Consider the following 26,517-nt stretch of genomic DNA (forward strand, 5'->3'; position numbering starts at 1 on the left):
TTTCCACTGTACGAGGTATAATGTGACAAATAAACTTTAAAACTATAAACTTGTAATTGTCAGTGCATACTTTGTTGAGGCCAGCGCATGTCAGTTGAGATCACAAGAAATAGAAGCAGGAGTCGGTCATCTGGCTTGTCAGGTAATCTCCGCCATTTAATAAAATCACAGCTGATGTGGCTGTGAACTCAGCTCATCTACCTGCCTTCTCCCCACAACCTCTTAATTTCCCTATTATGCAAAAATCTATCTAACTGTATTAATTATATTTAATGAGATAACCACTACTACTATTTTGGGCAGTGAATTCCACAAATTCACTATTCTGGGAAAAGCAGTTCCTCATCTCTATCCAAAATCTCTTGAATCTAGAGGACATAGCCCCTAGTTCTAGTCTCGTCTGCCAGTGGAAACAAATTTCTTGTCTCTTTCTTACATATTCTTTTCATAATTTTATATTACTGTAAGATTCTCTCTTTTGAATTCCACTGTATATCCCAGCTGACTCGATCTCTCTTCGAAGGTTAACCCATTTACCTTGAGATTCAACCTGGTGAACCATCTTTGCACTCCCTTCAATGTCAGCCTATCTCTTAAGTAAGGAGACCAGAACTGCTTGCAGTACTCCGGGTGCGGCCTCACTGACCTGCACCAGTCCATAGCCCTTCTTACCTCTCCCATTTATGTACTTATCCAAATTCCTGTTAAATGTTAAAATTGAGCCCACATTCACCACTTCAGCTGGCAGTTCATTCCACACTCCCACCACTCTCTCTGTGAAGAAGTTCCCCCTCATGTTCACCTAAACTTGTCCCTTTCACCCTTAACCCATGTCTTCTGGTTTGTATCTCACCTACCTTCAATGGAAGAAGCCTATCTACATTTACTAATCCCCCTCATAGCCTGTTTAACCCTTCCCTTTAACTCAGTTCCTGAAGTCCAGACAACATCTGCACTCTTTCCATCTTATTTCTTTCCTGTAGTTTGGTGACTAAAACTGCAAACAATACTCCAAGTTTGGCCTCACCAATGTCTTCTGCAACTTTACCATAACATCCCAACTCCTATATTTTGATTTATGAAGACCAATATGCCGAAAACTCTCTTTACAACGCTATTCACCTGTGACACCACTTTCAAGGAATTATGTATCTATTCCCAGATCCCTCTGATCTACCACACTCCTCAATGCCTGACCATTCACTGTGTATGCCCTTTCTTGGCTTGTCCTTTTCCAAAATACAATACCTCACACTTGTTTGCATTAAATTCCATCTGCCATTTTTCAGCCCATTTTTCCAGCTGGTCCAGATCCCTCTGCAAGCTTTGAAAATTTACTACCCTCTGGCTTCTCCCGTCCAGCCAGTTCACTACTTCACTATGAATACCTAGCGTATGACCCTTCCAGATTAACCTCCCATGTGGACCTTGTCAAAGGCCTTACTAAAGTGCATGGACAACATCCACAGCCTTAGGTTTCTGTGAGGGGGAGCTGGACAAAGTGGCGACTCTCTGTTTACCTTCCAGCAGACAAAAGTTAAAGAATATCATGTATGTTGCATTCTATCTAGTATCACATTACAATAATGGAGGCTTTACCTTTCCTTCATCAACTATCCTGGTAATATCAAAAAACTCTCAGATGGGTTAAACATGACCTACCATACACAAAGCCATGTTGACTATACCTAATCGGTTCCTGACCATCCAAATAATTGTATATCTGATCTCTCAGAACAGCTTCCAATAACTTAACTACTCCTGATGTCAGGCTCATGGGCCTATAATTTCCAGGGTTACTTTTGGAGCCTTTTTTAAACAATGTGAGCTCCTCTCCAATCATCTGGCATTGTATTTTAAGGACTAAGGCTAAGGACATTTTAAATATTTTTGCCAGAGCCCCTGCAATTTCTACACTAGCTTCCCTCAAGGTCCAAGGGAATATCTTGTCAGGCCCTGGGTATTTATCCACCCTTATTTGCTTTAAGACAGCAAGCACTTCCTCTTCTTTAATCTGTATAGATTCCATTACCTCACTGCTTGTTTGCCTTACTTCCCACGACTCTTCGTCTGTTTCCTAAATGAATACTGATTTGGTAAAAAAAACATTTTAACATCTCTCCCATCTCTTTTGACTCCATACAAAGTGAGCACTCTGATCTTCAAGGGGACAAATTTTGTCCCTTCTAGCTGTAGAAACACTTGGGACTTCCTTTCACATTGTCTGCCAAAGCAACCTCATGTCTTTTTAGCCTTTCTGATTTCTTTCTTGAAGTTTTCCTTGCATATTTTATACTTAAGTACCTCATTTACTCCACATTGCCTATACTTATAATACACCTCTCTTCTTCCAAACCAGATCCCCATTATCCCTTGAAAGTCAAGGTTTCTTGAGCCTACTAACCTTGCCTTTAATCCTGACAGGAACATACAAACTCTGTATGCTCAAAATTTCACCTTTGAAGGTCCTTCACCTACCTTGCACATCCTTGCCCAAAAATAATTTATCCCAATCAACACATTCTGGATCCTTTCTCATTTCCTCAAAATTGGCCTTTCTCCAATGTAGAATCTCAACCCAAGCCCCAGATCCATCCTTCTCCATAATTAACTTAAAACTAATGGTATTATGATCACTGGACCCAAAATGTTCTATCACCTGTCCTGTCTCGTTCCCTAATAGGAGATCCAATATACACTTTGTCCAGTTGGTAACTCTATATATTGATTTAGAAAACTTTCCTGAACACATTTGACGAACTCCATGCCATCCAGCCCTTTTACAGTATGGAAGTTACAGTTATTATGCAGAAAATAAAATCTCCTTCTATCACAACCTTGTGTTTCCTGCAGCTGTCTCCTGTCTCTCTACAGATTTGCTCCTCCAATTCTCGTTGCTTATTCGGTGGTCTATAATACAACTCCATGAGTGTGGTCATGAACTTGGTAGCCCCCTGCTCTACTCACTTTACTCTTATGACTGTGTGGCTCACCACAGCAATAACACTATCTACAATTTCCTGACCATACCACAGGAGTGGGTTGTGTAAAGAAAGGAGATGAGACACTATGCAGGAGGGAGATTGAAACTTGGCTGTATGGTTCCCAAACAACCTTGTACTCTGTGTCATCAAAACTAAAGAGCTGATTGTTGATTTCAGGAAGGGAAAGCCAAAGTTATGCAATCCAGTAATCATTGGGGGATCAGAGGTGAAGAGGGTGAGCAAGTTTAAGTTTTTGGGAGTTGCTATCTCGGAGGATCTTACCTGGACCCAACACACTAATGGCATTGTGAAAAAAGCATGTCAGCACCTTTAGGAGTTTGGCATGACATCGGAAACCCCGGCAAATTTCTACAGATGTGGAGTGGAAAGTGTGCTGCCCAGCTGCATCATGGTCTAGTAAAGCCCTACAAAAGGTAGTGGATACAGCCCAGGACATCAAAGGCAAAACCTTCCTCACTATCTAGAACATCTACAAGTTCCGCTGCCATTGGAGAGCAGCAGCAATCAAGGACCCACACCACCCAGCACACACTCTTTTCCCACCGCTGTCATCAGGAAAGAGGTATAGGTACCACAAGACTCGCACTACCAAGTTTAGGAACAGCTGCTACCCCTCCACCATCAGACTCCTCAACAACAAACTCAATCAGGGATTCATTTAAGGTCTCTTATTTGTTCATTTTATTTAATCTCTCTTTTGCATAGTCAGTTTGTTTACATGTTTGCGCTGTGTACAGTTTTTTTTGCACTACCAATAAGTCTTTATTCTGCCTCACCCTCAGAAAAAAGAAGATCCGGATTGATTGTGATGTAGGTATGTACTTTGACAATAAATCTGAAATATGAAATCTAATGCCCACAATGTCATAATTCCTCAAGCCAGTCCATGCTCTAAGCTCGTCTGCCTTTCCTATAATACTCCTTGCATTGAAATAGATGCACATGATAACATTTCAACCATGTACAATCCGTTGACTTCTAACAGTGCATGCAATTTTCACATCATCTTTTCACCCCTCCACTCTTCTATATGCTCTGGCACTTCAGTTCTCATTCCCATACAAATCTAGTTTAAACACACTGGAGCAACACTAGCAAACCTTTCCACAAGGATATTAGTCCCCCTCCAGTTCAGATGCAAACCATCCTGTCAAAACAGATCCCACTTTCTCAGAAAGTGAGCCCAATAACCCCTCCCTCCTACACGTTGTCTTTAGCTATGTGTTAAGTTGCATTATTCTCCTATTTCTAACATCTCTAGCATGTGGCACGGGTAGTAATCCTGAGATCACAACCCTGGAGGTCCTGACCTTTAACCTAGCGTCCAACTCCTTGAGCCCCTTGCAGGACCTCCTCACCCTTCCTACCCACGTCATTGGTCCCTGAGGAGACTGACGGTGGAGTAGCAGCTGTTCCTGAACCTGGTGAGTCTTGTGGCACCTATACCTCTTCGCTAATGGCAGCAGCCAGAACAGAGCGTGTGATGGGTGGTGTGGGTCTTTGATAATTGCTGCTGCCCTTCCACGGCAGCGTTCCTGTAGATATACTCAATAGTGGGGAGGGTTTTGCCTCTGATACCTTTTGGAGAGTTTTACACTCGGGGGTATTGGTGTCCCCATACCAGACCATGATGCAGTCGGTCAGCACACTTTCTACCACACCTTCATATTGTCTTGGGGTCTATTTGTACACCAAGATACAAGAGCAACTTGTCCGTGAACTACTCTTTGCAGACGATGCCGCTTTAGTTGCCCATTCAGAGCCAGCTCTTCAGCGCTTGACATCCTGTTTTGCGGAAACTGCCAAAATGTTTGGCCTGGAAGTCGGCCTGAAGAAAACTGAGGTCCTCCATCAGCCAGCTCCCCACCATGACTACCAGCCCCCCCAGATCTCCATTGGGCACACAAAACTCAAAACGGTCAATCAGTTTACCTATCTCGGCTGCACCATTTCATCAGATGCAAGGATCGACAACGAGATAGACAACAGACTTGCCAAGGCAAATAGCGCCTTTGGAAGACTACACAAAAGAGTCTGGAAAAACAACCAACTGAAAAACCTCAAAGATAAGCGTATACAGAGCCGTTATCATACCCACACTCCTGTTCGGCTCCGAATCATGGGTCCTCTACCGGCATCACCTACGGCTCCTAGAACGCTTCCACCAGCGTTGTCTCCGCTCCATCCTCAACATTCATTGGAGCGGTTTCATCCCTAACGTCGAAGTACTCGAGATGGCAGAGGTCGACAGCATCGAGTCCACGCTGCTGAAGATCCAGCTGCGCTTGGTGGGTCACGTCTCCAGAATGGAGGACCATTGCCTTCCCAAGATCGTGTTATATGGCGAGCTCTCCACTGGCCACCGTGACAGAGGTGCACCAAAGAAAAGGTACAAGGACTGCCTAAAGAAATCTCTTGGTGCCTGCCACATTGACCACCGCCAGTGGGCTGATATCGCCTCAAACCGTGCATCTTGGCGCCTCACAGTTTGGCGGGCAGCAACCTCCTTTGAAGAAGACCGCAGAGCCCACCTCACTGACAAAAGGCAAAGGAGGAAAAACCCAACACCCAACCCCAACCAACCAATTTTCCCCATGCAACCGCTGCAACCGTGTCTGCCTGTCCCACATCGGACTTGTCAGCCACAAACGAGCCTGCAGCTGACGTGGACATTTACCCCCTCCATAAATCTTCGTCCGCGAAGCCAAGCCAAAGAAAGAAGATGTGTTCACAGTTGATTTGTAAAAATATAGTGATTATTCCAGCACCAGGCAGTATGCTATTGTCGCATAATGACTAAATTTAACATCCTGTGTTCTAGATAAAGGGGATCTCGCAGTGGCCACCCAGTTCCTCGTCCATTCCCATGCCAACATGTCTGTCCATGAACTGCCAGACTGAGATTACCTGCAAATTGGAGAAGCAACACCTCCTATTCCGTCCAACCTCCAACTGATGGCATTAAATGACTTCTCTAATTTCTGTTAGCTTCCCCCACCCCTTCTCCAGCTGAAATGTCAGTTATACATCTTTACTTCCAATGGATGCTGCGAGACCTGCTGAGGTTCTTCAGCCTTTCTGTGTTTTCACCACAGTCACAGCTTCTGCAAATGCTTGTGTTTCACTTGTTGATGTAGGAATTGATTTCAAGATGGTTGTTGGTACGCTTTGATTCAAGAGGTACATTTTGTTGAGTTTTAAGCTTTTGATATGCAAACTGGCTTTTGCTGTATTACTTGTGAGACACATTTGGTAGAGTTTAAATGAATGTACTATTTAAATTTGTGCTCGAGTTGAGTTCTTGCTAGGAGATGGAAAACTTCTTGGGATTGGGAGCATCCATGTGGATCATTCGTGAAGACAGCACGATATCACTGTGTCGTCTCGTATTCTCTTTATGTGATTTCTATTTCTTGCATCAAATGATTATAGATGCTGTTACACAAGGTCATCAAGTTGTACTTTCAAAGAGACTACAATCTTGGGTCTTTCCAAAGCATAAAGTAGAGACAGTATAAGACTTGCGTGGCATTAGCAGTCGTAATGGCAAGATCTGCATTTTTTTTTGTGATGTTGGTTGGGGGCGTAAATATTGGAACAGGTCATCAGCAAGAACTCCAATGCTCTTAGAAATATTGACGGGATTACATGTATACACCAAGATGAGCTTTGATTTAACCCAGTGGTTCTCAACCTTTTTCTTTCTACTCATACCACATTAAGTAATCCTTATGGCATTGGTGCTCTGTGATAAGTAAGGGATTACTTAAGATGGGATGTGGGTGGGAAGGAAAGGATGAATCACTGTTCTAGACCCAGTTGTTACTGAAATATTTTGCTTGAGAAAAATTGTAATTGGCCCATTTCCTTTGGACTTATGACACTACATATAACAAGTCAATTAGGTATGACAAACAGTGGTTTTCAAACTTTTTCTCCACCCACATATCCACCTTAAGTAATCCCTTTTTAATCACAGAGCACTTATGGCATAGGGACTACTTAAAGTGGTATGTGAGTGCAAAGAAAAAGGTTTAGAACTACTGGCTTTAACCGCTTGGCAAAAATGGTCTTTCATCCTGCCCTAGGTGTGTCAGTCAAAATTCATGGATTATGAATCCTCAGTTGCTTGGCTGGTACTGATTATAAATGCAAAACAGCTTGTTATACGCTAAGAAACAGTTTGTGTTACAATTTTGATGTCTGGGACTTCTGCTGGCTGCTGAAAGAAATATTTCTTGATTTAGCAATTGATGACCAGTGTGCTCTTTGGCTTTTGTTGCAGCCTGACTCTGGACATTCTGGCCAGTCTTTCGTTGTCTGAGAGCTCATCTGTTCAGAGCCGCCAAAATAGCCGGGCCAGGAAAAAAACGACGAAACCCTGAGCCAGATCCCATCAGTGACGCAAGCAAAGCTCCTCTGTTAGCCAAGTGGCTGAAAATGGCCAGCACAGCTGAGAATGGAAGGAGGAGATTGGGACGGAATCGGGAGGAGGCCACAAACAAGAAAAAGCTAAAGGATAAAGTCAATCAAGAGAACAAGGATGGGAAAATTCCTGATGACAGCGAGGCAAGGAAAGGTAAGAGATAAGTACCCAATGGTGGTTGAAACCGGCTTTAGCACTGTTTTCCCCCTTGTAAAGGAGTGTAGGAAGCATGCCCTCCACCATCCAAAACCACACCTCTGCCCTGTTTAAATGATCAAAATGTAGCTACAATTCCCATTTATAAATGGCATTTTCTTATTGTAGAAAACCTCCTAGGATCTTTCAGAGAACAGCCAATTGAGCAAAATCTAACAAAGCCACATGTGAAGATGTTAAGTCAGGTTGCACAAAAAATTTGGGTTACACAGGTGCATTTCTAAAGGAAGAAGTGGAGCAGCTGAGGGCCTTGTTACGGGAAGGTAGAACCACCAAAGAACAGGTAATGTAAACCAGAATTATGAAGAGGCTGAAACTGAAGGGAAGCAAAAATTTTGGATGTTATGGAGTTTGAAGCAAAACTGAGGACAAGATTTTAAAAACTAATGCATTACTGTATTCTGTTCCAATGTAAACAATAGCTTAATCCAGATGCTGGCGCTGTAACAATGTTGCACCATCTGCTACGCTAACCATGCCACCATCATAATTAACCACCCCTCCCCCAAGTTTAGAGAGAACTTTGCTACTAATGCTAATAAAGATATAGACTCTTACAGGATAGGGATTAGGAGGCACTTTGGGAGTGTCACCCAAGCAGCAAGCGGCATTGGCTGGCTCTTCATCCTGGTGTCCCAGTCAAACCCTTGGCGCAATCTGACTCACCTCCATGCTAATGACCCAGTCAGGCCCTCGGTGCCACGCAACTCCCCTTCATGCCAGGGTCCTATTCAGATCTTCAGTGTAACCTGACTCATGCCCTCGCCGCACTTTTCTTTAAATTTTAACCCTATTCAAGTGCACTGTAACGGTGTTGCACTAACTGCTGCGCTAATTGTGCCACCATTATAATTAACCCAAGCCCCCCCCCCCCTTTCCCAAAGTTTATAGATAATCCTTGCTAATATACTCAATAAAATACTAATAAAGGTAAATACTCTTACCAGTAGGGATCGGGCAACACTTTGGGAGAGTAGCCCCAGCAGCAAGCTGCATCGACTGGCTCTTCATCCTGGCTGCCATTTTATTCAAACACAACTTCATTGTAACTTTATTCAAACAGCTGCTACAAGTGGGGCACAACCTGGGCGCTCTGCTGGCTGAATATTTCCTCCCACAGGGTGGTGTGTTGCTTTGGAGAACATTTTACTTACACATTTTTATTTAAAACTTTATTTATTCTTACTTGGTAAAAATTTATTTTTTTCATGGTTGTTTGAGTTTCTGGTTGATTGAATGCTGGATAATAAGGAATTTTATTATATAAAGCATCCATCTGTTTCCCTCTAACCATTGCGCTTGTTATGTCCTCAAAGAACTCCAATAAATTTGTCAAACAGGATCCTCCCTGAATCCATGCTGTGCTTACCTGATGGAACAATTTCTATCCAGATGTCTCACTACTTCTTAATAACAATTTCAAGAGTTTCCTAACTATAGACATTAAGCTAACTAGTGTATAGTTACCTGTATTTTGTCTGCATCCTTTTTTTAAACAGTTGTGCAGCATTTGCTATCTATTAAACAGTGTGGAAGGCTTGAAAGGAGTTTTGTCTTGCTCCTATTTTCTTTTTGAAATATTTTTATTAATATTTAAAGTATAAACAATTGAATAATACAATTATGGAATGTGCAACATGATTAAAGTATTTGAACACATTCCAAAAATATAAAGAACATTGGTAATGTTACTATCAAAGCATAACATCAAAAAATTCCAACTCAAAGGGGAAAGAAAGAAAAGATGAACTTATAAATTCTTTTCAAGAAAGTTATAAAAATTATTTTTAAAAAGTTTATAATTCTTTCCTTCTCAATAATTTTGTCAATATTTAGATTATTTGCATTTGAACAAAACAATTATCTGTTATCAAAATCAAAAGAAAGAAAATCCAAAACAAAAAACCTTACAAATCGAAACCCCTACCACTAAGCAAGATTTAAAAATAAGACACATGGGAATCAAGTGATAGCAACCTGGAACTTTGCTCCTATTTTCTTCTGTTATTGTGTATTTTTTTTGTAAAGATGTGGAATCAGAATTTTTTTGTCACAAAAGCGTGTCGTGAAATTTGTTCTTTTGCGCCAGCATTATTGGTGCAAAAATTGCGATAAATTACATCGCTGGCTCTTCATCCTGGCGCTGCCATTTCATTCCAACACAACTTTATAGAAACTTTACCACCTTCATCGCACTGACAACCCATCTCACCTCCACACAAGTGTCCTTGTCAGGCCCTTGGAGCATGTTCCTCATGCTGACAACCCCATCTCACCTCTATGTAAGTGGCGACAGCAAAAGAATGCATGTGCTTTGAGGAGCATTGCTAGTTGAGTGGGGCAAACTTGCCCATGTTCAATGAAGTCTCAGCACTCCCCTGCAGGGTTCATCCATCCAGTCTTATTTACGAGAGAGAGAGAGAAAAAAAGCTATTTATTTATTTATTTATTTATACCTGGTTCTTGAACCATCCACCAATGGGCAAAGCTCTTAACTGCTCATCCAATTGAAGGCCCTGTTCTTGAAGGTACTGTTCTAAACTACAATGATGTCATACACATCTATTAAATCTTGTTGTATCTGTGGTGGAAAGTTAACAGCTTCAGTTTAACCTTGTTGCTGAAAACCCTCATCTAGAGAATCAGTTGATGTATTTGAATTAATCTTTGAATGTTGCTTGAACTATTTGTGGATGGGAATCTTTCATGTGAAAATGATTGGTGATTCTAAAATGGTTAATTTCATTTTCTTCCCACCCATCATTTAAAAGGAATGTCTTCACTGATCACAGACACTGATTATTCTTGGCACCTTGGCTGCCACTCATGCAGTGAAGGCAGGGTGTCTTGGGGGATGGTCCTTTAAATAGTCATGCTTGTGAAACACCAGGCATGCATGTTCAGGTATAGATGGATACCTGACAAGTCTTTTAGAACCCTTCAGTTGATTGGACAAGATGTGTGGGGAGTAGAAAAGTCAGACTTTCACTGAATCTTTTTCTGTTTGTTTTTGACTGTCAGGTTTACCAAGCAATCAAGAGGCATTGCAAAGTATAGGTAGTGATGGTAAGTGTCAGAGCTTGCCTATACTTTAACACAAGTAAAAGTTTGCAAATAAACATTTAATGACTATTTTGTGACCCTGCAAGAATTTTGTCTAAAATACAACTGGTCAATTGCTTCAGACTGTATTTCTGATTTATTTAATATCATTAAAAGTAACTTGGAATAATGCCCACTTTTATCAGAACTCAGCTCTAGACTGATTCATGAGGAAAAAAAAATGGTCCTAGTATCTACCCTATGCTTGTGTCCACAATCTCTGAAAATCGATTGGCATTCCATTTACAGATTCTGCCCTTGCACTTGGGAGTTTCACAGTTCTCTGCAACTGTGGTACATTTCTGACTATTACAGGCTAATTGCCTTACTGAAGCCACTTGAGGTGTTGATTTGGACTACTGCACATTTTGGATTAGTTGTGAAAATTTTATGTTGAATTATTGAATATAATAACTAAAGTTGCATAGAGTTCAACAATTCTTTCTGAAATTTTCATTTCTGTGCTTGTATGTATTTTTTCATGGTTAACTGATTTCATGCTTTCATCTTCTCACTAAAGCAATCAAGAGGTCTTTTCATTTCTGTAAATCTCTTTGATAAGAGGAGTGTAATTAAATTTATAAATATTTGATTTCATACATTTTCCATTTAAATCTACTACCTTTTTGATATCTTTCATAATCAAAATTTGTCATTGGCATCATATCAATCTTGTCCATATTTATTTTATAACCTGACACTCTTCCATATTTTTCTAATATTGTTTGTAATTTTATCAAGGATTCAGCCAGGTCAGACATACTGTATATTACGATGTATAAGTCGACTGGCAGATAGGTAGACCCCCCCACCTCCCCCTTAGCCTCATTTTAATGGATTTATGTTATATCAGGCGTATAGATTAACCCCCATTTTTAGGCTGTCAGGTTCTCCCAGGAACACCCCAAAGTCTTTGAAAGCACCCCAAAGTCTTTGAAAGCACCCCAAGGTCTTTGAAAGTACCCCAAAGTCTTTGAAAGCACCCCAAAGTCTTTGAAAGCACCCCAAAGTCTTTGAAAGCACCCCAAAGTCTTTGAAAGCACCCCAAAGTCTTTGAAAGCACCCCAAGGTCTTTGAAAGCACCCCAAAGTCTTTGAAAGCACCCCAAGGTCTTTGAAAGCACCCCAAGGTCTTTGAAAGCACCCCAAGGTCTTTGAAAGCACCCCAAGGTCTTTGAAAGCACCCCAAGGTCTTTGAAAGCACCCCAAGGTCTTTGAAAGCACCCCAAGGTCTTTGAAAGCACCCCAAGGTCTTTGAAAGCACCCCAAGGTCTTTGAAAGCACCCCAAGGTCTTTGAAAGCACCCCAAGGTCTTTGAAAGCACCCCAAGGTCTTTGAAAGCACCCCAAGGTCTTTGAAAGCACCCCAAGGTCTTTGAAAGCACCCCAAGGTCTTTGAAAGCACCCCAAGGTCTTTGAAAGCACCCCAAGGTCTTTGAAAGCACCCCAAGGTCTTTGAAAGCACCCCAAGGTCTTTGAAAGCACCCCAAGGTCTTTGAAAGCACCCCAAGGTCTTTGAAAGCACCCCAAGGTCTTTGAAAGCACCCCAAGGTCTTTGAAAGCACCCCAAGGTCTTTGAAAGCCCCCCAAGGTCTTTGAAAGCCCCCCAAGGTCTTTGAAAGCACCCCAAGGTCTTTGAAAGCCCCCCAAGGTCTTTGAAAGCCCCCCAAGGTCTTTGAAAGCCCCCCAAGGTCTTTGAAAGCCCCCCAAGGTCTTTGAAAGCCCCCCAAGGTCTTTGAAAGCCCCCCAAGGTCTTTGAAAGCCCCCCAAGGTCTTTGAAAGCCCCCCAAGGTCTTTGAAAGCCCCCCAAGGTCTTTGAAAGCCCCCCAAGGTCTTTGAAAGCCCCCCAAGGTCTTTGAAAGCCCCCCAAGGTCTTTGAAAGCCCCCCAAGGTCTTTGAAAGCCCCCCAAGGTCTTTGAAAGCCCCCCAAGGTCTTTGAAAGCCCCCCAAGGTCTTTGAAAGCCCCCCAAGGTCTTTGAAAGCCCCCCAAGGTCTTTGAAAGCCCCCCAAGGTCTTTGAAAGCCCCCCAAGGTCTTTGAAAGCCCCCCAAGGTCTTTGAAAGCCCCCCAAGGTCTTTGAAAGCCCCCCAAGGTCTTTGAAAGCCCCCCAAGGTCTTTGAAAGCCCCCCAAGGTCTTTGAAAGCCCCCCAAGGTCTTTGAAAGCCCCCCAAGGTCTTTGAAAGCCCCCCAAGGTCTTTGAAAGCCCCCCAAGGTCTTTGAAAGCCCCCCAAGGTCTTTGAAAGCCCCCCAAGGTCTTTGAAAGCCCCCCAAGGTCTTTGAAAGCCCCCCAAGGTCTTTGAAAGCCCCCCAAGGTCTTTGAAAGCCCCCCAAGGTCTTTGAAAGCCCCCCAAGGTCTTTGAAAGCCCCCCAAGGTCTTTGAAAGCCCCCCAAGGTCTTTGAAAGCCCCCCAAGGTCTTTGAAAGCCCCCCAAGGTCTTTGAAAGCCCCCCAAGGTCTTTGAAAGCCCCCCAAGGTCTTTGAAAGCCCCCCAAGGTCTTTGAAAGCCCCCCAAGGTCTTTGAAAGCCCCCCAAGGTCTTTGAAAGCCCCCCAAGGTCTTTGAAAGCCCCCCAAGGTCTTTGAAAGCCCCCCAAGGTCTTTGAAAGCCCCCCAAGGTCTTTGAAAGCCCCCCAAGGTCTTTGAAAGCCCCCCAAGGTCTTTGAAAGCCCCCCAAGGTCTTTGAAAGCCCCCCAAGGTCTTTGAAAGCCCCCCAAGGTCTTTGAAAGCCCCCCAAGGTCTTTGAAAGCCCCCCAAGGTCTTTGAAAGCCCCCCAAGGTCTTTGAAAGCCCCCCAAGGTCTTTGAAAGCCCCCCAAGGTCTTTGAAAGCCCCCCAAGGTCTTTGAAAGCCCCCCAAGGTCTTTGAAAGCCCCCCAAGGTCTTTGAAAGCCCCCCAAGGTCTTTGAAAGCCCCCCAAGGTCTTTGAAAGCCCCCCAAGGTCTTTGAAAGCCCCCCAAGGTCTTTGAAAGCCCCCCAAGGTCTTTGAAAGCCCCCCAAGGTCTTTGAAAGCCCCCCAAGGTCTTTGAAAGCCCCCCAAGGTCTTTGAAAGCCCCCCAAGGTCTTTGAAAGCCCCCCAAGGTCTTTGAAAGCCCCCCAAGGTCTTTGAAAGCCCCCCAAGGTCTTTGAAAGCCCCCCAAGGTCTTTGAAAGCCCCCCAAGGTCTTTGAAAGCCCCCCAAGGTCTTTGAAAGCCCCCCAAGGTCTTTGAAAGCCCCCCAAGGTCTTTGAAAGCCCCCCAAGGTCTTTGAAAGCCCCCCAAGGTCTTTGAAAGCCCCCCAAGGTCTTTGAAAGCCCCCCAAGGTCTTTGAAAGCCCCCCAAGGTCTTTGAAAGCCCCCCAAGGTCTTTGAAAGCCCCCCAAGGTCTTTGAAAGCCCCCCAAGGTCTTTGAAAGCCCCCCAAGGTCTTTGAAAGCCCCCCAAGGTCTTTGAAAGCCCCCCAAGGTCTTTGAAAGCCCCCCAAGGTCTTTGAAAGCCCCCCAAGGTCTTTGAAAGCCCCCCAAGGTCTTTGAAAGCCCCCCAAGGTCTTTGAAAGCCCCCCAAGGTCTTTGAAAGCCCCCCAAGGTCTTTGAAAGCCCCCCAAGGTCTTTGAAAGCCCCCCAAGGTCTTTGAAAGCCCCCCAAGGTCTTTGAAAGCCCCCCAAGGTCTTTGAAAGCCCCCCAAGGTCTTTGAAAGCCCCCCAAGGTCTTTGAAAGCCCCCCAAGGTCTTTGAAAGCCCCCCAAGGTCTTTGAAAGCCCCCCAAGGTCTTTGAAAGCCCCCCAAGGTCTTTGAAAGCCCCCCAAGGTCTTTGAAAGCCCCCCAAGGTCTTTGAAAGCCCCCCAAGGTCTTTGAAAGCCCCCCAAGGTCTTTGAAAGCCCCCCAAGGTCTTTGAAAGCCCCCCAAGGTCTTTGAAAGCCCCCCAAGGTCTTTGAAAGCCCCCCAAGGTCTTTGAAAGCCCCCCAAGGTCTTTGAAAGCCCCCCAAGGTCTTTGAAAGCCCCCCAAGGTCTTTGAAAGCCCCCCAAGGTCTTTGAAAGCCCCCCAAGGTCTTTGAAAGCCCCCCAAGGTCTTTGAAAGCCCCCCAAGGTCTTTGAAAGCCCCCCAAGGTCTTTGAAAGCCCCCCAAGGTCTTTGAAAGCCCCCCAAGGTCTTTGAAAGCCCCCCAAGGTCTTTGAAAGCCCCCCAAGGTCTTTGAAAGCCCCCCAAGGTCTTTGAAAGCCCCCCAAGGTCTTTGAAAGCCCCCCAAGGTCTTTGAAAGCCCCCCAAGGTCTTTGAAAGCCCCCCAAGGTCTTTGAAAGCCCCCCAAGGTCTTTGAAAGCCCCCCAAGGTCTTTGAAAGCCCCCCAAGGTCTTTGAAAGCCCCCCAAGGTCTTTGAAAGCCCCCCAAGGTCTTTGAAAGCCCCCCAAGGTCTTTGAAAGCCCCCCAAGGTCTTTGAAAGCCCCCCAAGGTCTTTGAAAGCCCCCCAAGGTCTTTGAAAGCCCCCCAAGGTCTTTGAAAGCCCCCCAAGGTCTTTGAAAGCCCCCCAAGGTCTTTGAAAGCCCCCCAAGGTCTTTGAAAGCCCCCCAAGGTCTTTGAAAGCCCCCCAAGGTCTTTGAAAGCCCCCCAAGGTCTTTGAAAGCCCCCCAAGGTCTTTGAAAGCCCCCCAAGGTCTTTGAAAGCCCCCCAAGGTCTTTGAAAGCCCCCCAAGGTCTTTGAAAGCCCCCCAAGGTCTTTGAAAGCCCCCCAAGGTCTTTGAAAGCCCCCCAAGGTCTTTGAAAGCCCCCCAAGGTCTTTGAAAGCCCCCCAAGGTCTTTGAAAGCCCCCCAAGGTCTTTGAAAGCCCCCCAAGGTCTTTGAAAGCCCCCCAAGGTCTTTGAAAGCCCCCCAAGGTCTTTGAAAGCCCCCCAAGGTCTTTGAAAGCCCCCCAAGGTCTTTGAAAGCCCCCCAAGGTCTTTGAAAGCCCCCCAAGGTCTTTGAAAGCCCCCCAAGGTCTTTGAAAGCCCCCCAAGGTCTTTGAAAGCCCCCCAAGGTCTTTGAAAGCCCCCCAAGGTCTTTGAAAGCCCCCCAAGGTCTTTGAAAGCCCCCCAAGGTCTTTGAAAGCCCCCCAAGGTCTTTGAAAGCCCCCCAAGGTCTTTGAAAGCCCCCCAAGGTCTTTGAAAGCCCCCCAAGGTCTTTGAAAGCCCCCCAAGGTCTTTGAAAGCCCCCCAAGGTCTTTGAAAGCCCCCCAAGGTCTTTGAAAGCCCCCCAAGGTCTTTGAAAGCCCCCCAAGGTCTTTGAAAGCCCCCCAAGGTCTTTGAAAGCCCCCCAAGGTCTTTGAAAGCCCCCCAAGGTCTTTGAAAGCCCCCCAAGGTCTTTGAAAGCCCCCCAAGGTCTTTGAAAGCCCCCCAAGGTCTTTGAAAGCCCCCCAACTTTGAAGAATGCCTATAAGTAATTTATATAAGTAATGGATTCTCAACATTCATTGGAGCGACTTCATCACCAACATCGAAGTACTCAAGATGGCAGAGGCCGACAGCATCGAATCCACGCTGCTGAAGATCCAACTACGTTGGGTAGGTCACGTCTCCAGAATGGTGGACCATCGCCTTCCCAAGATCGTGTTATGCGGCGAGCTCTCCACTGGCCACCGAAATAGAGGTGCACCAAAGAAGAGGTACAAGGACTGGCTAAAGAAATCTTTTGGTGCCTGCCACATTGACCACCGCCAGTGGGCTGATATCGCCTCAAACCGTGCATCTTGGCGCCTCACAGTTCGGCGGGCAGCAACCTCCTTTGAAGAAGACCGCAGAGCCCACCTCACTGACAAAAGACAAAGGAGGAAAAACCCAACACCCAAACCCAACCAACCATTTTCCCTTGCAACCGCTGAAACCATGTCTGCCTGTCCCGCATCGGACTTGTCAGACACAAACAAGCCTGCAGCTGACGTGGACATTACCCCTCCATAAATCTTCGTCCGCAAAGCCAAGCCAAAGAGAAGGAGTAATGGATTATTGTTTTGGAAAGCAACTTATGAACAAACTCGGAAGATTAGGTCCAGAGTCTCAGTCTGTCTGACTGCAGTTGGCTGTTCAAAGAGGGTCATGTGCTTTTATCTGAGTGAGAGAGAGAATTCAGTTCTGCAGTTCAGCAGCAGCAGGAACAGGACAAGCTGGCAAACTTGTGGAAAAACCCTATTTTGAAGACAGATTGTGAGTTCTTGGATCAACCTGGTCAAAGCCCTAGTGGTCCATACAAGAGGAGACGACTGACTGCCTAATGTTTCACTTGGAATAAGAGAAACAAAAAGGAGCTCTGTTGTGACCTGAAAGAAAGAGGTGATCATCTGGAAAACCTTGATGGGGAAGTTTCTTCGGCAAGACACTGAAGTGGCGGATCGCAAGGAATCAGTTGTGGGTGTGCAACAAGCCTCTCTCTGAAAACCTTCCTAAGCCTAGTGGAATTCATAAATATTAAATTCTGTGTAAGAACAGTATAAGAATTGCTTGCAACCAGTGAACTTGAGGAATGAGAAATGAGATTGGATTGTGAATCAAAGAACTTTTCTGAATTTACATACACGTGTGCTTAGAATTAGAAGGGGTTAATAGTAATAGGTTAAAATTTGATCCTGTTTTCATGTTTAAAGATAATTAAAACCAACTTTTGTTTAACCATTTGTCTTGGTGAATTTCTATTGCTGCTGAGTTTTGGGGTCCTCTGGGCCCATAATGACCATGCTTGTCCGACTCCCATTACTTTGCATCTTTTTCCATAGCTTTTTAGCTTATCTTTTATATTTACCAAGTCTATTTTTTTCTTGGGTCATTCTTTGCATTGTCTTCAACGATTTCTTGAATTTCAGTCCTATCTCTCATTACAGTTTCAACGCCTGCAAATTGGTTGCACACATTTTCCATTTTCACTAGATAATATTTAGTTCTTGTCCTGACGCCCCAGCTCAGCTGGGGTCTGCTGATCCCAAGGCCATTCTTACATTGCTCCCTTTCAGGCTTTCGCTCAATATTCCTGGCTGAGTAGAAACTTCCTCGGCTTTTGTTTTCTGCTGCCTTGGTCTCTTGGTACTTGCTTTATTCAATTTGGTGGAAAAAAAAATATTGATTTTGAGATTTTAAGTCTTTTTGATACTCTTCATGGAGAGCTCAACCAAAACAAGTCTGAGTCCTTCGTATAGCCATGCCCTGCTGACACCATGATTGAAGTGAAAACAATTGTGGAGAAACTCAGAAGATCGAACAGTTACATAGCAGAGATAATTCAGAATTTAGTCAAAAACGTGTCACGAAATTTGTTGTTTTGTGGCAGCATCACAGTGCAAACATTTTTTTAAATGAAAGAAAAAGTCAATGTAAGGCAGTGACTTTGGTTCATTGTTCATTCAGGGATCTGATGGCAGTGGGGAAGAAGCTGTCCTTGTGCTGCTAAGTGCTCATCTTCAGGCTCTTGTACCTTTTTCTGGTGGTAGCAGATGAAGATGATGTGGCCTGGGTGGTGGGGATCCTTGAGGATTGAGACAGCTTTCTTAAGACACCGCCTCTTGTCCCCAATGCAGTGAAGTCAGGTGCCCATGATGTTGCAGGATGAATTAACAGCTCTCTGGAGTTTTTTCTTGTCCTGAGCATTGGCACCTTCATGCTAGGGAGTGATGCAACCAGGCAGAATGCTCTCCAGTGTACACCTGTAGAAGTTTTTGTCTTAAAAGTTTCAGGCTTGAGTGTTTCATTAGTTATTCATTAGAGGTCAGCATGGATGAGCCTTCACATGCACATCAACCAACTAATCTACTGCATTCAATGTACTCTGTGGCCGGCTCAATATTGGTGAGATCAACACAAATTGAGTGCCTGCTTTGGGGATGGCACAGTTAGCGCCATGCTGCTGCAGCACCAGCAGCTGGTATTTGAATCTGGCGATGCCTGTAAGGACTCTTTTGTGTCTGTGGGTTTGCTCCAGGTACTTTGATTTCCTCCCATCATTCAAACCATACCGGGGGTTGTTGGTCAATTGGGTGGCTCAGGCTTGTGGGCCGAAAAAGCCTGTTATGGTGGTGAATGTTTAAATTTAAAATTTACAAAACCTCTGTGCTTCCTATGGGTCTAAGCTTGAACTCCCAATAGCCAACCATTTCAATTCCCATCCTCATTCCCACACAGACATGTTTGTTATCTGCCTCATCCATAAACTTATGGTCAACCATAAACTTCTTTAAAATAATTTTTTATTTTTCATTCTGTGAAGCATATCATCCAAAATATATACAAACGTTTCTCATTAAATATACACAGTGGCATTTTCTTTTTTCCCCCCTACCTTCTCTCTCCCCTTCCCACCCCCCTCCAAAACCAATAAATATTCAACATATACAATACAATAAAACCATTAAACAATGTCATCACACAATGAAAAATAAACAAGAAAAATGTGTGATTTACTTTTACACACTGGATCGAGTCGTTTTGTCGTCTTATCATTTTAGGGGGTGGAGGTCCGAGGCAAGCCCTCTCTGTTATGTTCCATGTACGGTTCCCAAATTTGTTCAAATAATGTGACTTTATTTTTTAAATTGTATGTTTTTTTTTCCAATAGAATACATTTATTCATTTCAATGTACCATTGCTGTATTCTCAGGCTCCCTTCCATTTTCCAAGTTGACATTATGCATTTTTTTGCTACTGCTCAGGCTATCATAATAAATATTTTTTGCGCTTCATCCAGTTTGAGGCCTAATTCCTTACTACTTATATTACTTAGAAGAAAGATTTCTGGATTTTTTGGTATATTATTTTTTTGTGATTTTATTTAATATCTGATTTAGATCTTCCCAAAACTTTTTCACTTTCTCACATGCCCAAATTGCATGTACTGTTGTTCCCATTTCCTTCTTCCAGCGAAAACATCTATTTGATAATGTTGGATCCCATTTTTTTAACTTTTGGGGTGTGGTCAACCATAAACTTGAGGAATAACACATCGAATTCCTCCTTGACAGCCTTAAACCCAACAGTGTGAACATTGATTTTGTTTTCTACTTTTTGGTGAGCCTACCTCTACCTGGTGCCACTGGTTCCATCTCGACTACTGTTGTGGTTTTTCTAATTTCCCCTCCACCCCTTACTGTAGTCTCTTTCTCAACATGTATCTCCACCTTGCCCTCCTTCTCTCCAATACCCAATTATCTATTAGCTCATCCATTCCCTCCCCTTCCTTTCCTCTTCATATCACCCCTTCCTATTTTGGCCTCAATAAAGGATCCCAACCCAAAATGTTAACTGATCATTTCTACCTTTGGTGCTGCTAATTGCTCTTTGTAATTCCGTTGCAGAGTGCATTTAGCTTCTAAAACAAACAACATTAAAATATATAAAGATACTTATCATCATTGCAGCATTCTCTCCCATCTATTTTCATATGGAAAAAATTAAATACCTTTAGACTTTGACCTCTTCTCCAGTTCATTAAATTTTAAATAATTGAGGCAAAGGGTGAAACTAATAAATTAAAATGGCACTCTTTTAGTTACCCTGCATGTAAAATAACCTCCTTGATGCAGTAATTTAATTCAAATGTGTTTTAATGCAAGTATCTTAATAAAATAATTTTGTGTTTTGTTTTAGAAGCTAAGTATTTCTCAATGCAGCTGGTGAATGGCACCTTGTTGGGAGGAGGTGGTAGGGTGTTGGGGTTGGGAGTTTCCCTGCTGTCTTTAAGCCATCCACTGACTATTCTTGAAAGACCTTGAAATCTACTCTGCAAATGTTGCTTGGAACTGGTGAATGAATTTTGTCTCCTTTTCCATGATCAGTCCATTGCACTGATTAGACTAATGGTCAATGAGGAAACAACCTCTCCTCTTTATTCTTTACCTGCCTCGCCCTCCATCCCTTGAAACGGCTTGGCGTGCAGCTAACCGATGGATATGATGATAAAACTATACTCTTTGGGAATGAGCTGGTGATGTGGTATTTTGTATTTTGGAATGTAATCCGAATCAGGAGTTATGAAATTCAGTGTTTTGCAGCAGCAGCATTCATAGTGGAAACATCCATGTTATTAGGATGCGCCACCATCTTTCAGCAATTTTTAAGCAAGTCTAATGGTAGGTTTGAATTTATTTTGACTGGGTGAAATGCATAGAGGAGGATCATTGTTCTAGGTCACTGTCAATGTGTAGAGTGATGATATGACCCAATTTGTTAGCTAGCTTTGTTGGGCATTGATGAATTGGATCAAAAAGCCTCTTTCTGTGCTCTTTAACTGTTCATCGACAGATGACCAATGTGGGAAATGTATTTCCTTGTGGCCTGGACGATTTAACTAGGGGAGAATTTAACATTCTATAAACCACACTCAGCATATATTAGCAACATGTGTGTTAATTATTACTTGGTTGATGTTTTATTCAGGTGCCTGGAATCTTTTATCTGTTGGCCTGCTCCACCCCCGCCCATTTTTTTTTAAAAAGAATTTTAATTGTAATTTTACATATATCAGGCTCAAATTTTACATATATCACAGGGGATCACTCGTCCCCTTTTACAAATCTGTTTATATTGAACACTTATTTCCCCACCCTTCCCTTCTTCTCCCCTCCCCCCCCCCCACCCACCCACTCATCTTTCATTTCCCCTCTTAGCCCAACATTAACAAAGAAAGACGGAACAATTACTTGTGATAACAATACAAAACAGCTTAAAAAAAAGGAGAGGGGTGATGGCTAGGACTTTAATTTACTTCCTTATTCTTAACATTCTTGGGGTTGTGTGAGCCTATTATGTGGACCTGTTGTAAACTATTTCCTTGTGAGAGAGACATTGGGAGGGTTAATCGCAAGTATGGCTGCCACACCTTATCGGATGTGTCATGACTCCCTCTCAAGTTATAGGTAATTTTCTCCTGGGGAACGCAGCTCCACACCTTCGTGTTCCTTCGCTTTATGCTTAGCTGAGAGTAAGATTTCTGAGTGACTATTGTGCATTTCCTGCCCCCCGCTAAGGCATCTTTTACAAATTGAATTTGGTGTTTGGACAACCTCGGACCCATCCATAATATCCCCCAACTGGAACAGTGCTGGATCCTGTGGGCACTCCACCCCTGTAATTTTTTCCAGAACATCCTCCAGTTCTACCTAGAAGGGTCTCACCTTGCTGCATGGCCAGGTTGAATGCATCAAGGTTCCTGTCTCTTTGCCACATCTAAAACACAATTCTGAGATTTCTGATTTAACCCTATGCAATTTTTGTGGTGTAAGGTATAGCTGGTGCAAGAAATTGTATTGCACTGGCCTATATTGGCGTTAATAACTGTCGTCATGCTGTCCTGACAGAAGTCAGACCAGCATCACTCATGAATTGTTGTTCCCAGATCTGACTCCCATCTTTGCTTCAATTTATGGAGACCCAGTTTTGGGCTCTCGCTTTGGAATAGGAAATATATAGACGAGATGAATTTACATGTGATCCCCTTTCAAATTAGAGCAAACATGTCACTACACAATGGCAGGGTCATTGTTGGGCCTAACTTGTCCCTCAAAAAAGATCTTAACTGAAGATAGCAGAAGAAGGTCTTATTTGATAGGTCAGATTTATTTTTTAATTGTTTGAATGACATGAGCTGCCCCTTCTCATGCAGTCCTTGATATACCTGATCCTTTCTGGCACCAGGTGTCCAGGATCTTATTACCCATGGTCATAGGAATTAATTTATTCTGGGTTAGGGGTGTTTTGCAGGACAGCCCTACTTTTAATCCAATAATCTGGTTTATCTTTTGCCACGTTTGAATTATGTGCTTTAAGATAGGGCTGTCTGTTTTTTGGGTTATTAATTTAATATCCCTGCCTGCTAGACCTATAATTTCTCCTCCTATCTTCTCCCCTACTGTGTGTAGGGCAATTTGTGGCCAGGAGGTTATACCACCTTCCTTAAAGAATGATACAATAAACCTCGACTGGGCTGCCCAATAATATTTTTTAAATTCTTGGAACCTCATTCCTCCCAGACTGTAATCCCAAGACAATTTCTCCATGGAGATTCTGACTACCTTATTCCTCCAAAGAAACTGTCTGACACATCTGTTAAAGTGTCTTAAAGAAGGTCTGGGGCAATGGCATGAGCAAAGATTGAAAAAGGAAATGTAGCCTTGGCATCCCATTCATTATAATGCAGTTGACCCTACCCATCAAGATTATGGGCAGGTTTGTCCATCTGTGTAGATCCTCCTTAATCATCCTAAGTAGGGGGAAGTCATTCAGTTTATATAAATTTTGTAGATTTTTGTCCACCCTTATCTCCAGATACTTAAACTCCTTTGGTGGCCACTTGAACTTACCCTCTTGTTAGTATTCCTTATAATTCCTTTGTTAGTGGCATCATTTCACTCTTATCATAATTGTTTTTGTATCCTGAGATTTTACCATAATCCTCCAGTATGGTCTGTAACCTGGCCGATGACCCTGCCGTTTCTGTCAAATATATTAACACATAATCCTCAAATAAGTTGATTTTGTGTTCTTCCTGGCTCACTCTAAATCCCTTAATGCCTGGATTCTGGTGAATGGCTTCATCTAACGGTTCAATGGCTAATATGGATACAGCAGACAGCCCTGCCTGCTAGACTTAGTCAGTGGGAAAGCTTGAGATATTTGCCCATTGGTAACAACCTTGGCCTTAGGTTTATGATGTAGTGCTTTGATCCATTTTACAAATGGTTGGAACAACCAAATTTTTCCAACACTTAAATCAAGAAGTCCCACTGTAGTTTATCAAAGGCTTTTTCAGTGCCCAGTGCCATAGCTATACTTGGGCCTGCCCTTGACTGTGCCAGATGTATTATATAAGTAACCTACTTGTGTTGTCTGCCAATTGCCTTACCTGAACAAACCCCACCTGATCTGGATTTATTAGCTTTGGCAGATACTGAGCTAATCTATTTGCCAGAGCTTTGATTATAATTTTATAATCCGTGTTTAGAAGTGAGATTGGACTATTAGGAGGACAGCTTTAATGGATCCTTATCCTTTTTTGGAATTACTGTAATTAGTCTGCCTCTTATTCTTGCATCTATTAAACATGTGCCACCTCTTCACCATTGTCGTTAAAGCTCAGGAAATTAACGGTTTCCTCCATTGCCCCGGTTGGTATTCTTTCTCCAGATTCGCTCCCTTTATCTCGCTCTCAAAACATTTAAAGTGATCTTTTTTCTTTCTTTCCTATTCTTGTGGTACTCCTCAGCTTTCAGTATTCTCTTTTTTAAGTTCTAAGGTCTTTTTTGGCTGCTATTCCTCAATTCACTTTATTTTTCCTGGAGCTCCGGTTTTTCTCTCCTTCCTCAGCATCACGTGACTTGCCCCCCCTGCCCATTTCTTCCCTTCTCCCCAGCCTTTTAATTTTCGACATCTGCCTGCTTTTTTATCATACCTTGAAGAAGGGCTTGGGGCTCAAACATCGGAGCCTGAAAAATAGCTACAAGTAAAATACCAGGCGCAAAATTTACCCATTCTCAACTCAGGGAGGTAGTGATGATGAAAAATAACACTACAATACGATAACAATACAAGACCCCTTCAAGGCCCTTTAATTGGAATAGGGTACATTTTAAATCTTTTACAGAGTATCCATTGGAGGGCAAGTCTGGTGCCAGCTGCTTTAGTAACTCCAGGTCTGATAGCGTATATTAAAGTTGCTGCAATTAAAAAACTCATAGTTAAATCATGGGATTGAGGTGGCAGTTCACTGTGAGGCAAGCTACCACATGTCCTAGCCCCTGCATTCCCTTAATGCTCTTGGCTAAGTGTCTTGTGGGGTTCAAAGCGTTTACTTTGTTGGTGGTGGTGGGGGGAAATTAGTGTTCAAAGCAGGCCAGGCCACCTGAATACTGCAGCTGGAATAATGGAATAGTTTTTTGGAACTGAAGCCATGATTAAAAGGGATGGCCGGGGAGGTGAAATTGTGGGACCAGCACAAGTCGGAGGATGGCAAGGTTAGCACAACGCTCTTAAAGTTTCAACACCCTGAATTTGAATCCATCGTTGTCTGCGAGGAATTAGTACGTTCTCCCTGTGTCTGCATGGGTTTCCTCTCACCCTCTGAAAATGTACAGGGGTTGTAGGTTAATTGGGGTATTTGAACAGCATGAACTACATCGCCTATGGATGCTGTGAGACCTGCTGAGTTCCTAAAGCACTTTTGTGTTTTTGCTATACTCACAGCTTCTGTAGACTTCTGTGTTTCACTGATATTTAATATTGAGCTGTCTGGCTGTCATTTCTGGTTTTTACACAGCCGTTGGATAACGGGAAACTTTCACAAAATTCCTGCAACACAGGCAGTGTAAAAAGTTCGGAATGGAAATGAACGACTCACTCCCGTTCCAAAATTTTTCCTGTGGCAGCCCTAGACTTAATTGCGGACTCCCTGCAGTCTAAACTGAACTGCAGGCGGTCAGCAACAATGAGCTAAATGAATAGGATGACATTGACGCTGTATGTCACATGCAGGGTGTCTGTCACTGTCGACATCGACCCACGTTGAGCCTTCGAAATTACCGCAACTCATTTATTTAGTGTAACCGTCCTTCCTGTGAGAACAGCCATCCCAGAAGGTAAGTATGAAAATTATCGATGGGAAATTATTGTGGTGGCTGTGTAAGAACTATAAATGTTTCTTGTGGTTTTGGGACTACTCCACACCTGAAACCAGAATCTCCAGCATTTCTCATTCGTGTTTACTTCTGGTTTCCATGTAGAAGATCAAAACAATGCAGATTGTTAAGATGTGACTTTTTTTTCCATTCAGTAGAGTAAATGTAGTCTGGAAGACGAGCAGATTGATGTAAGATGATAAGTATTGTAAGAATTTGGATGAAACTCCTTCACCAAGAGAATGGGTAGACTGCAGAACTTGAACAAAGGCGCTTGAGGTGTAACTTGATCAATAGATGAAAGGAAACAAAGGAAATGTAGAGAGTGCAGTGAAATAATGCTAGGTTTATGTGGAATAGAATTACCAGGATGTATTTTTTTAGTCAAATGGCCAGATCTTGTTGTTTATTTTCTTTGTTAAAAATACAACATGTAATAAAGCACCTCATCTCAAATTCCTTTGTAGACTACCCAAATGTTGATTTGTAAATTCCTTTCAAAATTTTAGAAGCCTTAATCAAATCACCCCATCATCAACAGAACTTTGTGGGCCCAAAGAGTCTGTACTGTGCTATAAATGTTTGATGAATGAAAGCCCAATTTATTAAGAACAGCAGTGATGAAAGTTCCTAGACAGGAAACTATTCCTCTTTCCACTTTTAGTTTAGTCTACTTAAACGCGAAGGATGGCAAACTGTGATTGTAGTAAAAATGCAGAAATGTGGTAGGAACTCAGTGGACCTCTCAGCATCCTTGAAGGACTCAGGCTTGAGACAACGATTGTAGTTCAATTTAGCGTGTTCAGTAATAGCTTAATGTCACATGTAATGGGATACAGTGAGGTTTTTATGTACAAACTCGGGTCAATAGTATGCAACATCAAACACAAGTTTGCAGAGTTAAAGATAGTGGATCACTGGTGTGGACCTGTGAGGAGTGAGGGAGCGGAGATGCAGTACTCCCACGGGGTCCAACCACCCAGTTGACTGTTGTCGACTCTGCATGGGTTTTGGGTGGCCTGTTGAGGGATCTGACGGTGGTTTGAGTTGAAATCCCGCAACCGCAGTTCTGCGCCCAAGATGGAGGGGCCTATTAATTGGCAGCAGCCATGAGGGACTGCATACTCTGGGGAAGCAGGTCTGGAGCAGGGCACCAGAGGATGGGAAGATAACGCACCATTGGAGAAGGAGAA

General features: G+C 43.3%; 1 protein-coding gene across 1 annotated transcript in view; it reads left to right on the forward strand.

The window, feature by feature from the left end:
* usp19 (ubiquitin specific peptidase 19) overlaps positions 1-26,517 on the forward strand; it is a 214,086-nt gene that overhangs the window by 15,857 nt on the left and 171,712 nt on the right. The window contains exons 2-3 of the mRNA XM_069942399.1: positions 7,291-7,584; positions 10,669-10,713. Coding sequence (XP_069798500.1) covers positions 7,446-7,584; positions 10,669-10,713 — 184 coding nt within the window. The 5' untranslated portion in view covers positions 7,291-7,445. The remainder of the gene's footprint in view (positions 1-7,290; positions 7,585-10,668; positions 10,714-26,517) is intronic.

This window comes from Narcine bancroftii, chromosome 5 (assembly GCF_036971445.1).
Source record: "Narcine bancroftii isolate sNarBan1 chromosome 5, sNarBan1.hap1, whole genome shotgun sequence".
Lineage (NCBI taxonomy): Eukaryota > Metazoa > Chordata > Chondrichthyes > Torpediniformes > Narcinidae > Narcine > Narcine bancroftii.